At 42.1% G+C, this 24,139-nt stretch overlaps 1 protein-coding gene across 1 annotated transcript in view; it reads left to right on the top strand.

Moving 5' to 3' along the window:
• Nucleotides 1-24,139, top strand: part of FAM189A2 (family with sequence similarity 189 member A2) — a 61,583-nt gene that overhangs the window by 19,059 nt on the left and 18,385 nt on the right. The window contains exon 3 of the mRNA XM_027615734.2: nucleotides 19,702-19,812. Coding sequence (XP_027471535.2) covers nucleotides 19,702-19,812 — 111 coding nt within the window. The remainder of the gene's footprint in view (nucleotides 1-19,701; nucleotides 19,813-24,139) is intronic.

Here is a 24,139-nt window from a genome sequence, read left to right as displayed (position 1 = left end):
TAGTGCCCTGATGGTTGTCTCCATCCTAAAGATGAGGGATTCATAACACTCTCTCCCATTTATCCTCTCTTGTTTTGTTTTGTTTTTGAAATAATTTTTATTTCTCCTCTCGGTGACGTTACAATTTTAAATAATTTTTATAAACTTGTTTCTCAATTCATCAACTTTGGATAGTATCTTTTGACTCTTTTTTTTTTTTAAGATTTTATTTATTTATTTGACAGAGAGAGACACAACGAGAGAGGGAACACAAGCAGGGGGAGTGGGAGAGGGAGAAGCAGGCTTCCCGCGGAGTAAGGAGCCCAATGCGGGGCTCAATGCCAGGACCCCGGGATCATGACCTGAGCCGAAGGCAGACGCTTAATGACGGAGCCACCCAGGCGCCCCTTGACTCTGTTTTTTTTTTTTTTATGTTATGTTAGTCATCATACATTACATCATTAGTTTTTTATGTGGTGATCCATGATCCATTGTTTCCGTGTAACACCCAGTGCTCCATGCAGTACGTGCCCTCTTTAATACCCATCACCGGGCTAACCCATCCCCCCACCCCCCTCCCTTCTAGAACCCTCAGTTTGTTTCTCAGAGTCCATCGTCTCTCATGGTTCGTCTCCCCCTCCGATTACCCCCTTCATGTTTCCCTTCCTTCTCCTAATGTCCTCCACGCTATTCCTGATGTTCCACAAATAAGTGAAACCATCTGATAATTGACTTTCTCTGCTTGACTTATTTCACTTAGCATCATCTCCTCCAGTCCCATCCATGTTGATGTAAAAGCTGGGTATTCATCCTTTCTGATGGCTCAGTAATACTCCATTGTATGTATGGACCACATCTTCTTTATCCATTCATCTGTTGAAGGGCATCTCGGCTCTTTCCACAGTTGGGCTATTGCGGACATTGCTGCTATGAACATTGGGGTGCATGCGGCCCTTGTTTTCACTACATGTGTGTCTTTGGGGTAAATACCCAGAAGTGCAATTGCTGGGTCATAGGGAGCTCTATTTTTAATTTTCTGAGGCACCTCCACACTGTTTTCCAAAGTGGCTGTACCAACTCGCATTCCCACCGACACTCCCTTGACTCTTTTTTATAAGACAAAGAAATTAGCCTTTAAATGTACTTTTTTCCTCCTTCTTCCTCCTTCTGATCGTAAAACCATTACTTTTATATTATCTGTGTTTTAACATTTACATCTTGCTTTTAAACTGTATTATACCATTCAAATTTTGTCCATAAATCGTTTCTAAAATAGTGAAAATCACAATAGCATTTACAGTATTTTCACTATGTGAATGTGATTGTAATAGGATGTGAGAATTAGAGTCTTTATTAAAAAAAATTTTTTTTAAGATTTTATTTATTTGAGAGAGGGGGGAAGGGGCAGAGGGAGAAGGAGAGGGATAAGCAGACTCCTCGCTGAGCAGGGACCTTGACTCCGGGCTCAATCCCAGGGCTCTATGCAAGGACCCTGAGATCGTGCCCTGAGCCGAAGTCAGACCTTAATTGACTGAGCCCCCCAGGCATCCTTGGATTCTTTCTTCTCAGATTCACCTGGGGCTGCAGTATTTGAAGCAGATACCAACAGCTCCCACATTCCAGCTTTAGACTGTTGAAGCAGGACTTGTAAGCTTCTGGGTGAAAACCAGTTCTGCAACCCTTAGCTGATCTCCATCCCCCAGCCTATAAAAAGATTAGGGATTAAAGAGACAAATGGTTTGGAGAAAGTTACAGAATTGCTGTGGCATTTTGAGTCCAGCTCTGCGTGGGGGAGGGAATGAGTGCTCAACGATAAGCACTTGGAGAACCTGATACTGTCCGTTGGTTGACTGGACTGGTGTCAGGCGCTTGCCTGGGGAATTTTAAAGGGCCCGTTGGAGTGCCTTGTGGCCTCAGAGTTAAAGACTACTGTTGGGAAGTCATTGTACTTTCCTAGACCAAGACCGAGTGGGGAGAGGCTGGGCCTGCACTGCCGGATGCTTAAGAGTAGGGAATGGTAGGCTCAACAGTCCTGTCTCAGAGGAACCAAGAAGGCCATTCGGGAGAAAGTCCTCTGTAAACACTGGCTGAAAGCAGACTGGAGAGTCCCGTGAACTGTCACTGCCCTTACCTTCTTTACCAACACGGTCTGGTCCCCTCCTTACTCCCTTCTCCCCAAACTGACAGAGCTGTGTCCGGCGGGCTTCAGAGGGAGAAGTGGACCCAAAAAGTAGGGAAACAAAGAAGATCGCAGTCACTCTCTTGCCTTTCCTCGGCAGGCTGGCTCCTTCCCTACAATGATCCGTCAGATAAGAGGGAGAGAAGCGAAAAACGAAGTTCCAAGTTTTGACTGGGACCCAGGTCCCGACATCCTAATTACAGAAATGAGAATTTTTGTAACTTAAGGTGATTGGAGGATTTTTTGCACCTGATATTGACCAGAGAGGTCATGGGCACAGCTCCAAATTTCATCTAAGGGGTCAGGACGAACTAGCCCTGCAATGTGGGCTTGAACAACATTGAGGGAGAGAACAAAGTGGTTTTCTCTTGGCACCCATGAGTCCTGCTTACTCAAGGGATCAGCGACATTATTTTTGGTAGCAGCACCGTGAATGATTGAGGCTAGAGAAAAGAAAATGTAACCCTGTGTCCCTCAGAGGGGGGTAGGTTTGAGCAGCCATGTCAAATCTGTTATTCTTTCTAATTCTCTGTCATTTGCTCGGTACGGTCCCACATTTCAGTTTCCTTCAGTTTTGGACCATGACTTTGACAGATAGGTTTATATTATTTCTGGAGTTTCTAAATGCCTCTTTTCTTTTTCTTCTGGCAAAAAAGGCATCTAATCTCGGAGATGATCTAGCTGCTGTGTCTTCTTCTTCTTTTTTAAAACAGTTTTATTGAACTATATTTGACATACTATAACATTCACCCATGTAAAATGTACAGTTCAGTAGTTGTTACATGTTCACAGATAGGCACAAACAGCTTCACCATCAGTTGTAGAACATTTTCATCACCCCCCCAAAAAACCCCAGTACCCATTAGACGTCCCTCCCATTTCTGGGGCATCTGGGTGGCTCAGTTGGTTAAGCGTCCGACTCTTTTTTTTTTTTAAGATTTTATTTATTTGAGACACAGAGAGAGAGTGTGTGTGAGAGAGCACGAGTGGGGTGAAGGGCAGAGGGAGAAGCAGACTCCCTGCTGAGCAGGGAGCCAGATGCTGGGATGATCACCTGAGCTGAAGACAGATGCTTAACCAACTGAACCACCCAGGCGTCCCAAGCATCCGACTCTCGATTTCAGCTCAGGTCATGATCTCTGGGTCATGAGATCAAGCCCTGTGTCACGCTCCATGCTCAATGTGGAGTCTGCCTGAGATTCTCCCTCTACCGCTGCCCCTCCCCACCCAGCAACCTCGTGGGCAAGCGCACGCATTCTCTCTCAAAATAAATAAATAAATCTTAAAAAATGTCCCTCTCATTTCTTTGCAATACCCCCCAGCCCTAGAAAGCCGCTAATGAACTGTCTGTCTCCATAAATTTGCCTATTCTGGGTATTTCAAATAAATGGAATCATATAATATGTGATCCTTTGTAACTGGCTTCTTTCACTTAGTGTATTTTTTAGCACAGTGTTTTTAAGGATCACCCATATTATAGCATGTATTAGTACCTTTTCTCCTTTTTATTGTTGGATACTATTCCACTGATGGATGTATTACATTTTATTTATCTATTCATCAGCTGATGATCACGGACACTTTTTAGCTATCACGAATAACGCTGCTGTGAACATTAGCATACAAGGTTTCTGTGGACATGTTTTCATTTCTCTTGCCTATACACATAGGATAGAATGGCTCAGGCATATGGTAACTCTGTGTTGAACACTTTGGGGAACTGTTTCCCAAAGCAGCTATATCATTTTACATTCCCATCAGCAGTGTGTCCAGGTTCCAGTTCCTCTTTGTCGATGCTCATTATTGTCTGTCTTTTTGATGAGAGCCAGCTCTATGGGTGTGATGTGGTCTCTCATTGTGTTTTTTGATTTGTTGTTGAGAATCTTTTCATGTGCTTATTGGCCATTTGCCTGTCTTCTTTGGAGAAATGACTGTTTAGATTCTTTGCCCATTTTTCCATTGGGTTATTTGCCTTTTTGTTATAAGTCTCTTATCAGATATATGGTTAGCAATTTACTTTTTTGACGGTGTCCTTTGAGGCACAAAAGTTTTTTCTTTTGATAACGTCCAGCTTATCTATTTTTTCTTGTGTTGCTAAGCAGTCGTATTTAAGAAGGCTGATCTAACCCAAGATCGTGAATATTTACTTCTATATTTTCTTGTAAGAGTTTTATTGTTTTAGCTTATGCTTGGGTCTGTGGTCCATTTTGAGTCAATTTTTGCATATGCTATGGAGGCAGTGGTCCAAGTTCATTCTTCTGAATGAGTGGGTATCCAGTTGTCCCAACATAATTTGTTAAAAAGACTATTCTTTCCTCATTGAATTGTCTTGGAATACTTGTTGAAAATCAGTTGAGTCTAAGTGTGAGGTTTCTTAATCTGGCTTCCTAATCACACTCTCTGCTAGTTGTCCCACGTTTTCCTTTGGACATTTCTGGGACTACTGACTTCCTGTTCTAGTTTGGACTTTTTTCTGTTTTTTTAGGCCTGCTGCACAGATGTCATCTGAATATTTCTTTTCTTTGTATTCCTGGATTACAGCTGTTGTTTCTTAGATCTCATGCCTCATGTATTTTTTCCTTGAATCCCCTTTTCATTTTGCCAGAGAACATGATCGAATAAAAATTGTCAGAAATGATGTGAAGGAAGAGGGGAGCTCTCTTAGAGTTTCAGTGTCTTGATGTGTCTTTGTTTTGCCCTCCCATTTGAAGGATGGTTTGCCTAGATAGAGAATTCTAGGGTCGAAAGGTTTTCTGTCCAGAATTTGAAGGCATTGCTTGATAACTTCTGTCACTGGTGAGAAGCTTGACGCTGACTGATTCTCGTTCCTCAGTAAGCAGCCTCTTTTTTTCTTATCTGGAAGCTTTCAGGATCTTTACCTTGGTATTGATAAAGCTTAATTTTCAAGAAGATGAAATCATGACTCCTGGGAAAATACAAAGTGAACATGTGTCATTAATGAGGAAAAACTGTTTCAAAGAACATTTGAGAAGTTAAGTATTTGTAGGTAATGTTAAGCATGGACTGCTGGGATGGATACAAAATGAGTGGATGTCCAGCAGGCCCTAAGTGGTACCTTCAGAGGTTTTCTGCTCCATTGGACAGAATTTATTCTCATTTCTACTGAAAAAAAAAAAAAAACTACGACATAAACTGTGCCTCTACAGGGCTGTAAAATAGCCAGTTATATAAGCAGATAAGTAAATGGAATAGCCAAAAATCTCCTTTGCTTTCTCCAAGTTTCAGATAATTTTTCTGATGGTCTTCTGAAATTACATGGGGCTGTGTCTAGTCGTGGGTCTTCTTTTCCTTCATCCTTTTTGAGTACTTTTTCTCTGTGAAGCTCTGAGGTCTTTTAATTAGAAGACATGTGTGTTTCTTCACACTGAGCGCTTTTCTTTATTGTTTCTTTCATTATTTCCTTCCCTCCATTGGCTCTTTCTTCCTGGAACATCTAATAGATAGATGTTGGATCTCTTGAATTTTTGCCTTTTTGTTTCTTCATTTTTCAAAGTCTTAGACTTATGGTACATCACTCCTATATACTTTATGAGGCGTTTCCTAAGAATAAGACATTCTTCTACCTCACAATAATAACATTATCACAACTAAGAAACTTATTGGTAATTTCCTAATGCCAGGTAATATTCGGCCCATTTTAACTTTTCCCCAGTTACTCCAAAATGTTGTATAACTTTTTCTTAATCAAAAGCTTTTAACTGAAGTATGATCTGTGGATATTTCTGTATGGTGTAAGTGTATGTGTAAGTGTACAGTCTGATGTATTATCAAAAATTATACCTGTGTAGACTAGCTTTTTTTTCTTTTTTTTTCAATCCATGACCCAATCAAGGGTCAGTCATTTCATTAGATTATTCTGTCTCTGTAGTCTTTTCTGTTCTAGAACAGTCTTCCTGCCACTTTTTCCCCCAGGGATTGACTTAATGAAGACATGAGTCCAGTTGGTTTATTCCTCCCTTTCCTCCCCGCTCCTTTACCTTCTCCCCTTCCCCATTTCCTTTTGTCCTGCTCCTCCATTTTCCCTTCATTCTTCTTTTGATAATGCCCCTAATCTGAGAGAAATAATACAGCTCCTCTGGTACCCACAACCCAGCTACTATAATCACTGACACAAGTTTAGACTTGTCTCATCTACACCCCCGACCATTTCTCTTCTCTTTCTCCTGCCACCGGGTTGTGTTGAAATAAGTAACGGCCTTGACAACATTTCATCCTCAAATATTTTGGTATATATTTATAAATGGTACAGCTGGTAACTCAGCAAGGGCTGTTGACTAGAGCATGAATGTGTGGCTTCCCCACATAACAGCTGCCCAGCATGGTGGCTGGATGCTGCAAGGGAGTGTCTCAGAATGGTGATCCCAGGGCCCAGGGGATGGGATAGGGTGGGAAGTAGAGTGGGGGTGCGTGGAGTGGGGAGGGTGTGCCAGGCTTCCTGGGATCCAGCCTTGGATGTCTGTTGCATTCTGTTTGTCAAAAAGTTCCTAGGGCCCGCCTAGGTAGGGCACAAAATCTGAACCAAAGACACAAAGACATAGATGGTCTTAAATTATACTGAATGAGCGGATGGAGGAATCCATTAGTCAATCAATTAACAAAAGAAAGAAAGCCAATTCTTTATGATAAACACTACATGGAGATATCATGCATTCTTAATAATATTCCGGAACATATACAGAACAGATCTGAAAGGCAAACACTGGATTTACCATCACTGCTTGCATGAAAATAGCTACTACCAGTGCTTCTGGTGGGAGCTACCACTTTCTAGGGAAAGAAGACGGGAAGGGTTGGGACTCCTGTCCCATTATTTCAAAGGAAGTAGGAGTGTAGGTGGGGGAGTGAGTGGGTAGAAGGACAAAGCACCCAGTCCTTAGGATTTAGGTTATATTTTCCCACTGAAACAAGAACGCTATGGGATCAAGCTGGGAATCTAACCAACATTTTAACATTTATGTCCTCAGAGCCGGGGAGTCCAAGCTCCAAACTACTGATTAGTCACTGGTTAATAAGACGAATGTCGTAGGACCTTTGACAGTTAATGTAACTGTTTAGTTAGCTCTTAACATGTAACATTTTAATTCAGTTTGGGGAAGCATTTTAATACAAAAATGTAGAATCATGAGCAAAGTTATCGGAGCACAGCATACAGACGCCGGACAAAAGGTTGAAGACACCAAAGGAATACTTTTCTGAACTAGGTTAGCAAAATGAATGTTAAGATTGACCACCCAGCACCATGGCAACCAACAAAACATAACAAATCACAGCCACTCTCAAAGCCCAGACTCTTGCTGCTTTATACCTATTTCAGGAGTGCACACATGCACTGACTTGGTTTGCCTGTGTGCCTTTAATCCTTGGATCCCAAAAGAACCTACCCTGGGGCTTCACTTCCTTGACATCCTTTAAACTTCTTCCAGAAGCTTGGCAGATATTTTACCAACGTCCAGACTGGTTCTCTTTGCCAACAAGCCAAACACAGGCCCACTGCTATGAATGGAACCAGCTGTCTCCCTTTCCTCTCAGAGATACTTAGGTATCAGATTTATTCACATTATGGCTGTCCCCACATTCTCTTTTTATAAAGTGTTTAAAATATAATAACATTTATTTCCAGTCCCTTTCTCAATAGGCGCAAAAGGCTTCTTCCCATCCCCACCAGAGTAAGACAAATTTGGGACACAGCTTCGAGGTGAGCTTGTAACCTCGGTTAAAGCACTTATAACTGAGAGTTGCTAATTCCTGGTGAAAATGTACAAATCTGGGGCGCCTTGGTGGCTCAGTCTTTAAGCGTCTGCCTTCGGCCCAGGTCATGATCCCAGGGTCCTGGGATCAAGCCCTGCATTTGGCTCCCTGCTCGGCAGGAAGCCTGCTTCTCCCTCTCCCACTCCCCCTGCTTGTGTTCCCTCTCTCGCTGTGTCTCTCTCTGTCAAATAAATAAAATCTTTTTTAAAAATGTACAAATCTCAGGGGTACTTTTGAGGTTCCTTGCTTATGAAGAAGAAATTCTGCCTTACCATGGGGTCCTTTCCCCCATTCCCTGTATGCTGTGCTCCTATAACTTTGCTCATGATTCTACATTTTTGTAGTATTTTTTAAATTGGAAGCTTTTGAGAAGTTTCTCTTCACGAGGAAAGAATTTGTTGAGCTTTTGATATTTATTTATTTATTTTTTAAAAAGATTTTATTTATTTATTTGACAGAGACACAGCGAGAGAGGGAACACAAGCAGGGGGAGTGGGAGAGGGAGAAGCAGGCTTCCCGCCGAGCAGGGAGCCCGATGCGGGGCTCCATCCCAGGACCCTGGGATCATGACCTGAGCCGAAGGCAGATGCTTGACGACTGAGCCACCCAGGTGCCCCGCTTTTGATATTTAAATGGAAGTGTGCACACACACACACACACACACACAATTTCACTAATCCCATTCATGAGGCTCCACCCTCATTACCTAATCACCCGGCAGAGGCACCACCTCCCGACGCCAACATCTTGGAGTTAGGCTCTCAACAAATGTATTTTGGGGAGACACAGACATTCAGGCCACAGCACTAAGTTTTATTCCTTTTATGAGCTTCCTCTGATTTGTTCATCCATTCTCCTATTCTTGGACATTTGGGTTGTTTCCAGTTTGGGGCTATTATGACCCAGCGCTCTGACATGCCTGGGTGTGTCTTTTTGGGGACGTATGCATTAATTTGTCTTGCGCATATGCCTAGAAGTGAATTGCTGAGTCACAGGGCGGTATATGTTGAATTTTGTTAGAAAGAGTAAGCGCCATTCTTCTTCAGAGTGGTTATACCAATTTCTAACTGTTTCTTAGACCCTCAGCCAGTCCTGTTTTTAGACTCACTTTCACCGCGACGCCCCCATTTCTGAACATTTGGAGAGTCTGAGCAGAGGATCCTGTGGTTTTGGCTTCCCTCATTGCTATCGTGGGAGTCTCTTCTCAGCACCCCTGCGTCCAGTTCACACAGGCCCATTGGCTTTCCAGCTTTTAAAATTTTGATGCTGTTTTCCTGTCCTTATGGATTTCTCTATTTAAAACTTTTCCTTTGCTGCTCTTGTAATGGGTTTTTAGGAATTGGTAGCACTAAATACTTATGTTCACTCCACCATATTAAACCTCTTATTTTTAAACCACGCTACCTTCACACGATCTCTGGAACTATTTATTTATTTAAACATGCTTAGGCGAGTTTCAGCTGCATCTTGAGTTTGGAGCAGTAGGGAAGAAGCAGCAAAATACAAGTCCTTAGACAGTAGGGAAAGGTCAGCCTATTTAGGGAATGAAATCTTGTACCAAAAAAGATAGTCAACAATACCAAGCTGTGAGAGGCATAATTATTTAATAAGATTATGTGATGGGGATTATGAGAAATTTTTAGCCGGTAGAAACGGGCAAATTGAAGGAGATGTTCCTTCTTGGTGGGCTCAGGTTCCCCAAACATTCTTTTATTAGGTCATTTGATTGAGACCTGGAAAGGACTGAGGGCACAATTGCAAGAGATCAGAGTGGAGGTGAATTCCGTTATGAAAAACATAATGCCTTTGCATCAAGCTACCTGGTATATACGTATCATAAAATACTCCTGGCTCAAGCGCGTAACAGTAAAACCAAAAGCATAAAAGGCATCACTCACGTTGCCTGTCCCTGGGAGAGGACCAGCTCTTTGGATCTTGGATTTTGCACCTTCCCCTTAAAAGCCCCAGGGTGCCAGTTACAGAGGGCAAGCCCTCCGCTTTTTGGGTCCCACTGTCTTTCATGTCTAAAATCCAAGTTCTAGAAAGACATTTCTGCCTTGACTCTGGGCTTTTCCGTTTCTTGATGGTAAATCCCAATGATGAGTTGGTCTCGGTAGAATTCCGGAACTGTATGTAACCCATGGTGTTCCCTTCGCTGAGCAGGTGGTGATGACTGAGTTGAGAACAATAGGAACGAAGCTGAAAGGTCAGAAAAAAATTAGGTCAAGTATAAAGAAGAAATTTATAGAGACGATGTATCAGTCAAGGTCCTGGCGGGGCACAGATAACAAGAAAATTATATCTTGAGAAGAGGTTAATAAAGGCCTTGTTCACAAAGGAATGCACAAGGTGTAGGGAACAGTGAAGGGGGGACTGTCCCTAGGCCTGACCAGAATCTGGAATTTGGGGTCAGGTACAGAGGACCCCTTGAAAGAAACTGTGACTTTCTATTAAGGGACACAGCCAGCCTGAGGCTACAGAGAAGGAACCCATAGAATAACTAGCCCGAACTCTCCTCCCTCCCTCCCTCCAGTCTTCTGCCAGGGCTCTCCAATGGCTGAACTTCACTTAAGACAAGAGGGCAAAGGGGCCCCATGGATACAGTCTTCGTAGGCCAGCCTCCTTGGGAAGAGCCCAGGAGAGAGGATCAGGAGATCTCTTGCACACAAGTGTCAATGGTCAGCGTGGAGTGAGTTCCTGTAGGAACTTATCTGCAGGCCGCAGGAAGAATTCTTTTTAGAGAAGTTTTGGAAACAGTGTACCTGCAGATTATTCTTACAATTAGAGTACCTCTTCCAGCTGCCATTAACTCAGGCACACAAGTGTTAAGAACAAAATGGTGCAATTCATTTTGTGAAATTCATTTTGTAATAACAAGCTGCTCCCCCGAAGAGGAAGTGCCTATTATTATTAATAATAAAACCTATTGCATAGTATTTTGCAGCATGCAAAGGACTTTTATGTATGTCATTTTGTGTGAATCTCTCATTATTCTTGTGAGGTGGCTAGGAATATAGACCTTTTGATGAGAAAAGTGAGTCTCACCGAGGTTGCTTAAAACATCACAGCAAACGAGGGAGAAAGCCTGATTTTGAACCAGGTGTCTTGATTCCAAATTCAGGTGCTTGTCAGAAAGAGAAATTCAGATCACCTGCAATGACATTTTTAAAGGCAAGAATGATGACAATATAAAAAATGTAAGAAATTCTTCCCCTTTGCTGATAGAGCTGAGTGGACTTTGTGACTATCATGTTCCTCCTTAGTAGCTGATGTTTTACTGCCTTCTGTTTGGGAGGATACCCCCTGGTGATGAGCGGGATGGAAATTTGGGTCTTGGAAGTTACACGATTTTAACTAGGTTAAAGCCAGAGAGGTCTATCCTGAAAGTCCCTGTAAATCCTAAGTGGGTCCCTTATAACTCCAATATTGTACACCATTGAACCCGATCCAGCCCCTGAAGGAGGCATGGTTGGTATCCTCATAGCCCCCATATCTGATACATGCTGCCGTTGTCTACACTAGAATAATTCAAATGACCAAATAGCCAATAAGCTTGGCCAGAGTTTTAATGATAGTAATAAAAAAGCCACACGAAGGAATAAGTTTGGGGGACAGTGCATGGTGATTTTGTACACCGCCTATGTGCCTTGGCTGTGTCCTCATTCTGGGGTTGGCGTTCTGGTGATCTGACTTTGACTTCTCATTGGCAGCCCATCCAGTGCGAGAGAAGCTTAATCTACCAGGCAGTTAATCTCTGGAGCGTTCTCTCAGCTTCTTTGTTATTCTGACATTCAAGAAATAGCCCCATTCATTGTATGATCTCACACTCCTGTCTTGGCAGATGGATTCAGAATTGTCTTTCTTACTTTCTTTTTAATATTGTAAATATAATTTATATAAATCCCTGATCAAAAGTGTTCCGTTAGCTAACTTTTGAGAGTTGGATATACCGATGTAGCCAACATCCCAAACAAGATATGGAACATTTCTATCATTTCAGAAAATTCTCTTCTTTCTTCCCAGTCAATCCCTTCCCCCCACCAAGTAGGCACCACTCTTCTGATTTCTATCACTATGATTTTTTTTGTCTATTCTTGAACTTCATGTAAGTGGAATCATATAATATCTGACTTACTTCACTCAATGTCTTTGACTTCTTTGTGTTGTTGTATATCGGTAGTGTGTTCCTTTGTATTGCTGGAAGTATTCCATTGTTTGAAAATACCACAATTATTTTTTAAAGATTTTATTCATTTATTTGACAGAGAGAGACACAGCGAGAGCAGGAACACAAGCAGGGGGAGTGGGAGAGGGAGAAGCAGGCTTCCCGCTGAGCAGAGAGCCCGATGTGGGGCTCGATCCCAGGACCCTGGGACCATGACCTGAGCCAAAGGCAGACGCTTGACGACTGAGCCACCCAGGTGCCCCGAAAATACCACAGTTTTTTTACTTATTCTCCTGCTGTTGGATATTTTGAGTTATTTTCATTTTTGGTCTAACATGCATAAAACTGCTATAAACATTTCTCTGTAAGTCTTTTTGTGGGTAACCGCACTTATTTCTCTGGGTCTATTCCTAGGAGTGGAATGGCAGGTCTTAAGGTAGGCGTATATTCAGATTTTTTTTTTTTTGCAGTTTTTAAATACACGTTTTACTGTAGAATAATTTTAGATTTATGGGAGTATTTCAAAGATAATAAAGAGAGGTTCTGTATATGCTATACTATTTCCCCATCATTGACATCTTAATATAGTACGTAGTACATTTGTCACAACTAACGAACCAATATTGATACACTCTTATCAACTAAAATCCATACTCTTCAGATTCTCTTAGTTTATATCTAATGTTCTTTTTCTGTTCATTATTCCAGCCTAAGAGACCACATTACGTTTGCTTGTCATGTCTCTTTAGGCTCCACTTGGCTGTGACAGTTTTTCAGACTTCCCTTGTTTTTGAGGACCTTGACCATTTTGAGGAGTACTTGTCAGGTATTTTGCAGCATGGACCTCAATTGGAATTGTCTGATGTTTTTCTTATGATTAGACTGAGGTTATCATCGGTTTGGTAGAGGAAGAACACGGAGGTAAAATGCTATTTTCATCACATCATATCAAGGGTACACGCCATCCACATGACTTATCAGCGATATTAACCTTGGTCCCCTGGTTGATGTCAAGTTTGTCAGGTTTCTCCACCAGAAGATTACTCCCCCTCTCCTATTTCTATACTGTATTCTTTGGAAGGAACTCACCTGGTACAACCCATACTTAAGAAGTAGGGAGTCAAGGGTGGAGTATCTCCATAAATCACAGTTGACCTTTGAACAACAGGGATTTGAACTGCATGGGTCCATTTAAATGCAGATCTTTTTTTTTTTCTATTCTTTTTTTTTTTTTTTAGATTTATTTATTTGAGAGAAAGAGAGAGAGAGAGAGCACACAGAGGGAGAGGGAGAAGTAGACTCCCCACTCAGCAGGGAGCCAGATGCTGGGCTCCATCCCAGGACTCTGGGATCATGACCCAAGCCGAAGGCAGACGCTCAACTGACTGAGCCATCCAGGCGCCCCAGATTTTGTTTCTAGAAAATATAGTACAGTATTGTAAATATATTTTCTCGTCCTTATGATTTTCTTAGTAACATGTTCTTTTCTCTAGCTTACTTTTTTGTAAGAATACAGTATATAATACATATAACATGCAAAATATGTGTTAATCGACTGTTATCGGCAAGGCTTCTGGTCAATAATAGACTATTAATAGTTAAGTTTATGGGCAGTCAGAAGTCATACTCCGATTTTGCACTGCATGCCGGGGTTGGGGGTTGGCACCCCTCAGCCCTGCATTGTATAAGAGTCAACGTATTTAGAATTCTTTGGCATGGAAGATTTATATTTAGTTTTTAAGAGGTGACAGAACCATTTTATACTCAGACAAGCAATGCGGGAGAGTCTGTGTGCTCCTCATCCTCACAAACACTTGATGTTGTCATTCTTCCTAATTTTAACCATTCTAGTTGATGTGAAGTGGTATCTCACTGTGGTTTTAATTTGCATTCGTGATGACTCATGATTTTGAGTAATTTTTCATGGGCTTATTGGCCATTCCTATATCTTCCTTTGTGAAATATCTTGTTCAAGTCTTTTGTCCGATTTTTTTGTGTTGTCTTTTTTTTTTATTGAATTGAGGAGTTATTTCTATATCCTGGATAAAGGTTCTTTGTTTAATATATGCATGAAAGATTTTCTCCCAGTCTGTGGCTTGCCTGTTGGTTTTCTTTTTTTTTTAATTTTTTATTGTTATGTTAATCACCATATATTACATCATTTGTTTTGGTGTAGTGTTCCATGATTCATTGTTTGTTCATAACACCCAGTGCTCCATGCAGAATGTGCCCTCTTTAATACCCATCACCAGGCTAACCCATCCCCCTACCCTCCTCCCCTATAGAACCCTCAGTTTGTTTTTCAGAGTCCATCGTCTCTCCTGGTTCGTCTCCCCCTCTGACTTACTCCTCTTCATTCTTCCTCTTCTGCTATCTTCTTCGTTTTCTTTTTTCTTAAAATATGTTGCGTTATTTGTTTCAGAAGTACAGATCTGTGATTCAACAGTCTTGCACAATTCACAGCGCTCACCGTAGCACATACCCTCCCCAATGTCTATCACCCAGCCACCCCATCCCTCCCACCCCCAACCACTCCAGTAACACTCAGTTTGTTCCTGAGATTAAGATTTCCTCATATCAGTGAGGTCATATGATACATGTCTTTCTCTGATTGACTTATTTCACTAAGCATAACACCCTCCAGTTCCATCCACGTCGTTGCAAATGGCAAGATCTCATTCCTTTTGATGGCTGCATAATATTCCATTGTGTATATATACCACTTCTTCTTTATCCATTCATCTGTCGATGGACATCTTGGCTCTTTCCACAGTTTGGCTATTGTGGACATTGATGCTATAAACATTGGGGTGCACGTACCCCTTCGGGTCCCTACATTTGTATCTTTGTGGTAAATACCCAGTAGTGCAATTGCTGGATCGAATGGTAGCTCTAATTTCAACTGTTTGAGGAACCTCCATACTGTTTTCCAGAGTGGTTGCACCAGCTTGCATTCCCACCAACAGTGTAGGAGGGTTCCCCTTTCTCCACATCCCCGCCAACATCTGTCGTTCCCTGACTTGTTAATTTTAGCCATTCTGACTGGTGTGAGGTGGTATCTCATTGAGGTTTTGATTTGGATTTCCCTGATGCCGAGCGATGTTGAGCACTTTTTCATGTGCCTGTTGGCCATTTGGATTTCTTCTTTGGAAAAATGTCTGTTCATGTTTTCTGCCCATTTCTTGATTGGATTATTTGTTCTTTGGGTATTGAGTTTGATAAGTTCTTTATAGATTTTGGATACTAGCCCTTTATCTGATATGTCATTTGCAAATATTTTCTCCCATTCTGTCGGTTGTCTTTTGGTTTTGTGGACTGTTTCTTTTGCTGTGCAAAAGCTTTTTATCTTGATGAAATCCCAATAGTTCATTTTTGCCCTGGCTTCCCGTGCCTTTGGTGATGTTTCTAGGAAGAAGTTGCTGCGGCTGAGGTCAAAGAGGTTGCTACCTGTGTTCTCCTTTAGGATTTTGATGGACTCCTGTCTCACGTTTAGGTCTTTCAACCATTTGGAGTCTATTTTTGTGTGTGGTATAAGGAAATGGTCCAGTTTCATTCTTCTGCATGTGGCTGTCCAATTTTCCCAACACCATTTGTTGAAGAGACTGTCTTTTTTCCACTGGACATTCTTTCCTGCTTTGTCAAAGATAAGTTGACCATAGAGTTGAGGGTCCATTTCTGGGCTCTCTATTCTGTTCCATTGATCTATGTGTCTGTTTTTGTGCCAGTACCATACTGTCTTGATGATGACAGCTTTGTAATAGAGCTGGAAGTCCGGAATTGTGATGCTGCCAGCTTTGCTTTTCTTTTTCAGTATTCCTCTGGCTATTCGGGGTCTCTTCTGGTTCCATACAAATTTTAGGATTATTTGTTCCATTTCTTTGAAAAAAGTGGATGGTATTTTGATGGGGATTGCATTGAATGTGTAGATTGCTCTAGGTAGCATTGACATCTTCACAATGTTGGTTCTCCCAATCCATGAGCATGGAACGTTTTTCCATTTCTTTGTATCTTCTTCAATTTCTTTCCTGAGTATTTTATAGTTTTCTGAGTACAGATCCTTTGCCTCTTTGGTTAAATTTATTCCTAGGTATCTTATGGTTTTGGGTGCAGTTGTGAATGGGATCGACTCCTTGATTTGTCTCTCTTCTGTCTTGTTGTTGGTGTATAGGAATGCCACTGATTTCTGTGCATTGATTTTATAGCCTGCTACTTGATTGAATTCGTGTATGAGTTCTAGCAGTTTTGGGGTGGAGTCTTTTGGGTTTTCCACATAAAGTATCATATCATCTGCAAAGAGTGAGAGTTTGACTTCCTCTTTGCTGATTTTGATGCCTTTGATTTCTTTTTGTTGTCTGATTGCTGTGGCTAGGACTTCTAATACTATGTTGAATAGCAGTGGTGAGAGTGGACATCCCTGCCATGTTCCTGACCTTAGGGGAAAAGCTCTCAGCTTTTCCCCATTGAAAATGATATTCGCTGTAGGTTTTTCGTAGATGGCTTTTATGATATTGAGGTATGTACCCTCTATCCCTATACTCTGAAGAGTTTTGATCAAGAAAGGATGCTGTACTTTGTCAAATGCTTTTTCTGCATCTATTGAGAGGATCACATGATTCTTGTTCTTTCTTTTGTTAATGTATTGTATCACGTTGATTGATTTGCGGATGTTGAACCAGCCTTGCAGCCCAGGGATAAATCCCACTTGGTCGTGGTGAATAATCCTTTTAATGTACTGTTGGATCCTATTGGCTAGTATTTTGGTGAGAATTTTTGCATCCATGTTCATCAACGATATTGGTCTGTAATTCTCCTTTTTGATGGGGTCTTTGTCTGGTTTTGGGATCAAGGTAATGGTGGCCTCATAAAATGAGTTTGGAAGTTTTCCTTCCGTTTCTATTTTTTGGAACAGTTTCAGGAGAATAGGTATTAATTCTTCTTTAAATGTCTGATAGAATTCCCCTGGGAAGCCATCTGGCCCTGGGCTTTTGTTTCTTGGGAGATTTTTGATGACTGCTTCAATTTCCTTAGTGGTTATAGGTCTGTTCAGGTTTTCTATTTCTTCCTGGTTCAGTTTTGGTAGTTGATACATCTCTAGGAATGCACCCATTTCTTCCAAGTTATCTAATTTGCTGGCATAGAGTTGCTCATAATATGTTCTTATAATTGTTTGTATTTCTTTGGTGTTGGTTGTGATCTCTCCTCTTTCATTCATGATTTTGTTGATTTGGGTCATTTCTCTTTTCTTTTTGATCAGTCTGGCCAGGGGTTTATCAATCTTGTTAATTCTTTCAAAGAACCAGCTCCTAGTTTCGTTGATCTGTTCTACTGTTCTTTTGGTTTCTAGTTCATTGATTTCTGCTCTGATCTTTATTATTTCTCTTCTCCTGCTGGGTTTAGGCTTTCTTTGCTGTTCTTTCTCCAGCTCCTTTAGGTGTAGGGTTAGGTTGTGTATTTGAGACCTTTCTTGTTTCTTGAGAAAGGCTTGTATTGCTATATACTTTCCTCTCAGGACTGCCTTTGCTGTATCCCAAAGATTTTGGACAGTTGTGTTTTCATTTTCATTGGTTTCCATGAATTTTTTAAATTTTTCTTTAATTTCCTGGTTGACCCATTCATTCTTTAGTAGGATGCTCTTTACCCTCCATGTATTTGAGTTCTTTCCGACTTTCCTCTTGTGATTGAGTTCTAGTTTCAAAGCACTGTGGTCCGAAAATATGCAGGGAATGATCCCAATCTTTTGGTACCGGTTGAGACCTGATTTGTGACTAGGATGTGATCAATTCTGGAGAATGTTCCATGGGCACTAGAGAAGAATGTGTATTCTGTTGCTTTGGGATGGAATGTTCTGAATATGTCTGTGAAGCCTGTTGGTTTTCTTAACAGTGTCATTTAATGAGTTGGATTGAAGATTTTAATAAAGAGATTTGGGGACCAGTGCTGGAAGTAATGAACCCTCACTCATTCTATATCTGATGCTGCTAATTTTTAGTTACGAAGATTTATTATTTATTTTTAAAAGATTTTATTTATTTGAGAGAGAGAGAGAGAGTGCAGGGGAGGAGCAGAGGGAGGGGGGAGAAGCAGACTCTGTGCTGAGCACAGAGCCCCGCATGGGGCTTGATCTCAAGACCCTGAGATCCTGACCTGAGCTGAAACTGAGAGTTGTGCTCAACCGACTGAGCCACCCAGGGGGCCCCATAGTTACAAAGGTTTATGATGTGCTGGTGGGCATGAGGATTATAACCACACTTTCTTTTCAAGGCATCTGGTATTGCATGAAAAGATACTTTTCAAAGGAAAGTTAGACTTCCCCATAGTAACAATTGTGTTGCTGGTTGTGAAGACTCCAGATGTGTTAGGTCTCTTTGAGTAAGCTGCTGCCAGTGCATAGGAGCAGCGCAGGTAAGAAGATCATGTTCTGTGCTTGGCCAACTTTGCGTCCTCATTTGGCCAACTTTGTGTCCTCATTTACCAAAGCTTTGACATGATAATGACTGACATAGCGCTCAAGGGGGCTGTGCTGTCTGCTGATCCAGTTAAGCCCTACAGACACTGACGAATCAGGAGAAACAGTAACACAGCAGCTTCGGCCAGCACTTCCCCCAAGATTTGATGACAGAGTGCATAGTCCTTTTACAGATTAACAAAACAAGGAGAGAAGCGAGGCCCTACTACTCCTGGAGAGGCAGAAAGAATTCCTCTTAGGGAGAGGGGCATCATGTGATATTAAATATTGACTCATTACATGGGTTTAGGGGAGACGTTTTCAAGCTTCCTGGAATACCAGCAACAAAAAACAAGCTTTCCAAACTAGAGTTCATATGCAAACTCACATACCAACCCAACTCTGGCATTTGCTACCGAACTGATGCTTGGTTCTAATGCTGATCATCATTAGCTCCAATCTTTTATATTTGCGATAAGATTTGATTTTGATAATAAATATAGTTCTCAAGTTGAAAAGCTGTAGTAGTCCCTTATAGGCACTAAGTAAAATCTGGCTTTTTGGTTGATTTCCATTAATTCTGAATTATTTAGTGTAACATTTGGAACATTTAACTTTGGAGAAAAATATATAGAAGATCACTGTGGACTTGTTCTTTAATACCTACACTGTTTGGAACTGAGAAAAGACTTAGCTTTGTTTTTGTACACTGTCACTTCTGTCCAGTAAGGGCTCTGAGTGCTCTGATTTTCCTGGGTTCCACTTACATGCTAGAATTCTCCATTTGTCTACTTATCATTGATCCTGCAAAACTCAGACAAAAAAATAGCAACAGCTCAAGGAGGAACTGGCCACGGCTTCATGCAAGGGACGGATCAGCGCTGAGGGAGCCAGAACTTCCTTAGATGCAAAGAGAGAAAAAAAATTAGGGACTTGAAATTATTGAGAAGACTTGAGAGTCGGTGGTCTTCCTCAACACAGTTTAAAAATTCTACAATGTGAACAAAAGGTTGGTACATTGAAAACATGGTTCGGACTTCTTTTTTTTTCTTTAAATGTGTGCCCTCTAGGAAGAGAATATGAATTTTTTTTTTCTTTTTACTCAGACAAAACTCTGATTTTAGCTATTGTCTTTTCTAACGGCCTCTTTTCCTGCCACTTCAGGTGAACCTCTTTGTGCTGCTGTCTGTGGTGTGTGTCCTCTTAAATCTAGCTGGATTTATCCTCGGCTGCCAGGGGGCCCAGTTTGTGTCCAGCGTGCCCAGATGTGATCTGGTAAGTTGTCCGAAACCGTCGCTGTGCGCCTGCGCGGACCCTGGCTTTCCCGGGGCGGGGGGGGGGGGGGGAGGGGTGCGCGCACTGTGTGCCCGGCAAGCTCCCTCGAGTGAAGCCTGCTCTTTGTTTCGTTTTCCCACGTCCCCTGACCGACTTCAGGTATTTCTTTTCCAAAGCAGGGACCAGCTAGCAGAGCCCCAGAACCACAGTGAGATAGCGCGTCGTTAGTTAGGGAATGGACCGGTCAGGTGTCCACAAGCAGTATCGGTCTGCACTCATCCGAAGAGGGAAAACGGAGATGATCAGAATACAGGTCAGCCGTCCTTTCTCCAAAACCTCTGGAGGCTGGCTGTGTTTCAGCATTCAGAGTTTCCCCGATTTTGAGAAGATAAACCTGATGCATACGTTACTTACGCTGTAGCAAGCACCCCGCTCGACTCTGGGGCAGCAGGTTGTAATCACAACGTCTGGTTTTCGGGGCTTTTTGAATTTCAGAATTGTGGTTAAGAGGTTATGGACCTGCACCATCTCCGAATATTTTCTTTTAATTTTTTTTGACTGTGGTAAAATGCATGTAGTAGCATAAAATGTGCCATCTTCATTTTTAAGAGTTAAGTTTAGTAGTTGATGTACGTTCACGTTGTTGGGCAACCAATCTCCAGAACATTTTTCTTGTTGCAAAACTGAAACTCTGTCCATATTAAATAGCTCCCCCACCTTCCTGGCTGTGATAAAGCCCCAGCCTCCCCCATTAGGAAGACTCCTCAGGGACTCACCACAAACCCATTGCTCTTTCTAACACTGCTGTACAAGTTTTCTGATTTTGTCACCCCATTGGTTATTAACCGTACGTTACAGGATCCCAGGCTCACAGCGTTTTTTGGCTTTTAAGGCCCTCTGCAGTTCACCCTTGTCCTGCCCACTCCCGGAGGCAGCTCACCCTGTCATTGCTCCAAAGCTTGCCTGGCATTGCCCTACTTTCATACTTTTAACAGCACCTCTCCCCCCAAATTCCCTGTCCCTCAGTCCTTGTTCCTCCAAATGATATCAGTCCTTTACAGACCCATTCAAAGATTACCTCCTTCAGGAAACAGTCCCTAAACTCCCAGGAAAGATAATCTTCCAGAATGTCTTATATGTACCTCTCTCAGGCATTTATCCTTTTCGTTTTTTGGACTAGAGACATTCATACACCTGTCTTCTCTGTTCTTCTGAGCTGGGATCTCCCCAAGGGCAATGTCACCGTCTCTATTAATTTGGGAGTTCCCAATCGTCCCCCTGCACTGCCTCCCACTCCTTCACATACAGAGTTCCCAGGGGGGGGAAATAAGTTGAACCAAGCTTGGTTTTCCAATTACTAATCACACAGCAAATTAGAAGGGGCAAAGAGACCAGACACAGGCTGAAAGTGGTAAGTCCCAGTATCTGGAAAGACAGTTTGGAGAAATTGTAGCATCTCTTATGTCAAGACACTGATTAGAGGCTGCAGAGAGTAGAAAGGAAAGTCAGACCTCGTTCCTGACCTAGAAGTTTATCATGTGCAAGAGGAACAGGTTAAACGCGGCAGATGCTTGAGTGGTGTTTGTGGAGGGAATGAATACGTGCCCAGATACAGGTAGATCCACTGGGTTTGGCCTCAGAGTGAGACACGGCGCCCGGGACATGCAGAGAAAGAAGGGCTTGTATCGGGGGAAGATAAGGAATAGAGGTATTTGAGATGGACCTTGAATGATGAATAGATAAGGAGAGTGGGTAGAGCCCCAGAGAGGCGAGTACTCAGAGGGCAGTGGTGGTGGGAAATGAGCCTTGGTAGCTCTTGGAAAAGCAGAAGCCAGATTGCAAGGGGTCAAGGGTATAGTTAATGGGCTTTCCTGAGAAATTCTGTGGTTCTCTACCCTGGGTGCCCATTAGACTCACCTGGGGGAACTTTGTAAAGAATCCCCTAACTGGGGCCACATTCCCAAAGATTCTCAGTTGGCCTGGCCGGGGGGAGGGGGTGGGTCTAGGCATCTGTATCTTTTTATATTTTAAGTGTATTTTTATTTAAACCTTTTCTCCCCACCACAAAACCAATTCTGTGATTGTATTTGATTATAAAATTGTAAAAATTTGGGCAAGTCATAAAAGTATAGGATAGAACTTAAAAAAAAATCTCACTCTTCTGGGTAAGCACAGTTCACCGTTTGGCGGATTTTGGGGGTGCCTCTTTATAGACATAAAAACACACGATTTCCATCAGTGGGACCGTATCATAATTGTTGTTTTTCATTAGGGAGGCTATTTGACCAATGAAATCTTTTTGGGGGAGGGGACACTCTTCCTCATTCCCTCTCCATCATGCTAGTCACCCCAAATTCCTGCTAACAAGCTGGGGGGTCTCCCTCCATGTGTTCAGATTATCTCACATAAATACGTAGGGGTGGACCTCATCGTGATATATTTTCCAAAAATGGCACATATTGTATCCACTCCCCTACAGACTGTGTTTCTCACTTAGAGATTTAACACTCTTCTTTGTTTAGAACAGCTAGTTCTCTATTGCCTTGTTGTCTGTGGTGGTTTGGGTTTTGGCCGATAAAAACAATGTAGCCACGCATACCATCCTGCACATCCCCCTGGCCAATTTTCGCCAGCCGGAGGAAGCTCCCAGGTCAGACATCGTTCCTGGTAGGGAAGATGTAGTTTTTCTTCTGTTTGTCTCATTTAAAAAAAAAAAAATTCCACGTTCAACCCTTTGGTGACGCTATCCGTTTTTTTAAATGGAGGTAAAATTTACAGTGAAATGCACAGACCTGAAGTGTGCAGTTCATTGAGTTTTGACCAATGTATATATTCATCTTGACAAATGAACACACTCATGTATACACCCCAAACAAGATCTAGAACATTAGTTTTGCCTGTTCTTGCATTTCACCCAAATGGAGTCATAGGGTATATACCTTTTTGTCTCTGTCTTATTTTGCTTAGCACAACAATTTTGAGATCTGTCCATGATTTTGTGTTGTGTCAGTTGCTTTTTTTTTTTTTTTTTTGCACATCAGGATTTCATTGTATACAAATATCACATTTTGTTTAATCCACTCTCCTGTTGATGGACATTTCCATTGTTTCCAGTTTGGGGGTATTATGAACAGAGCTCTTGTAAACATTTTTGTAGAGTCGTGGTTTTTCTTGTGGGTCCCTTCTCATTTCTCTTGAGTAAATAAAGAGGTGTGGGATTTGCTCAGTCACATGGTAAAAGTAGGTCTGTGTAACTTTAAGAAACTGCTAAACAGTTTCCCAAAGTGGCTGGGGAATAAGTATCTTTGATTTAAAATATATGGCCGGTTCCTTTATTAAAAGGTTCAACTGATATTTCTACCGGTGACCCTTTGCCAACTGTAAGCATTTCTGAATAGTGTTTGTCAGTCTGATGGGGCTGGTGTGAGAGCTCCTTGTTATGTTAGCTTGCAGTTCCCTCATTGCAAGAGAAGGTGTCCTCCTTTTTTTGAAAGCTTCCTAGAAGATGCTAATGAGCAGCCAGTGTTGAGAACCATAATCCTGGTGATGAGGAGAGGGCGGGGAGGGCATGGTGGTGTCAGGGAATAGTATCAGGGTGGAAGGGTGGATGATTTTCATGTAGAGGCTTGGACAAGGTTGTTTGTGGATGGTTAAGAGATCGAAGAGAAGTTGGAATAACTTTGCAGAAAGGGATTAAGAAGGGAGATGAAGGGTCAGGAACAGAAAGAACAAGAAATCCAAAACGCACCATTGCCTGGCACCATTTTGTACGGAGCCTCAGGGCTCCCGTGTCAGCTGGGCACAGCCACTGATACCCATTTTTATTTGGACAATGATTAAACTTCCCAAAAGCCTTGTGTAAAGAGATTAACCTTCACCCATCTGGAAAATTGTTGCATCCGGACCAGTTCAGCCCGGAAGTTCCGGATAGATGAGGTTTCCAGGTACATACAAGTCTGGTTGTGTGTAAATAATGCCGCTGTGTGTGTGTGGCCCACACAGGCCTGTTTTCTCTCTTAACTGAACACCTTTTACCAAGAATGGACTCGAGTGGGAGGGGAGTACTTTGTAAGATGACACTGGATATTACCTGCAGGAGGCAGAATCCTTAGGTAAGATTTTGAAGCTTATGTAAGTACAAGAAATGGAAACCTGCACTGCATGGTGTTGAGAAAAGTGAGCGAGCGTGGTTGGTGTTTGGCAAGAGGAGAGCCTTGGGTACATGAACAGAATGGAGCAACTTGATGGCTGCTTATTTGTTAACTACTAAATAGTACTGTTAGTCTTAAATCAGGGGGTTCTCAGCTGGACTTCAAAGGAAGAAGCC

Source organism: Zalophus californianus, chromosome 13 (genome assembly GCF_009762305.2).
Source record: "Zalophus californianus isolate mZalCal1 chromosome 13, mZalCal1.pri.v2, whole genome shotgun sequence".
NCBI lineage: Eukaryota > Metazoa > Chordata > Mammalia > Carnivora > Otariidae > Zalophus > Zalophus californianus.
Note: the sequence above shows the minus strand (reverse complement) of the source record. Positions and strands in the feature narration are given on the sequence as shown.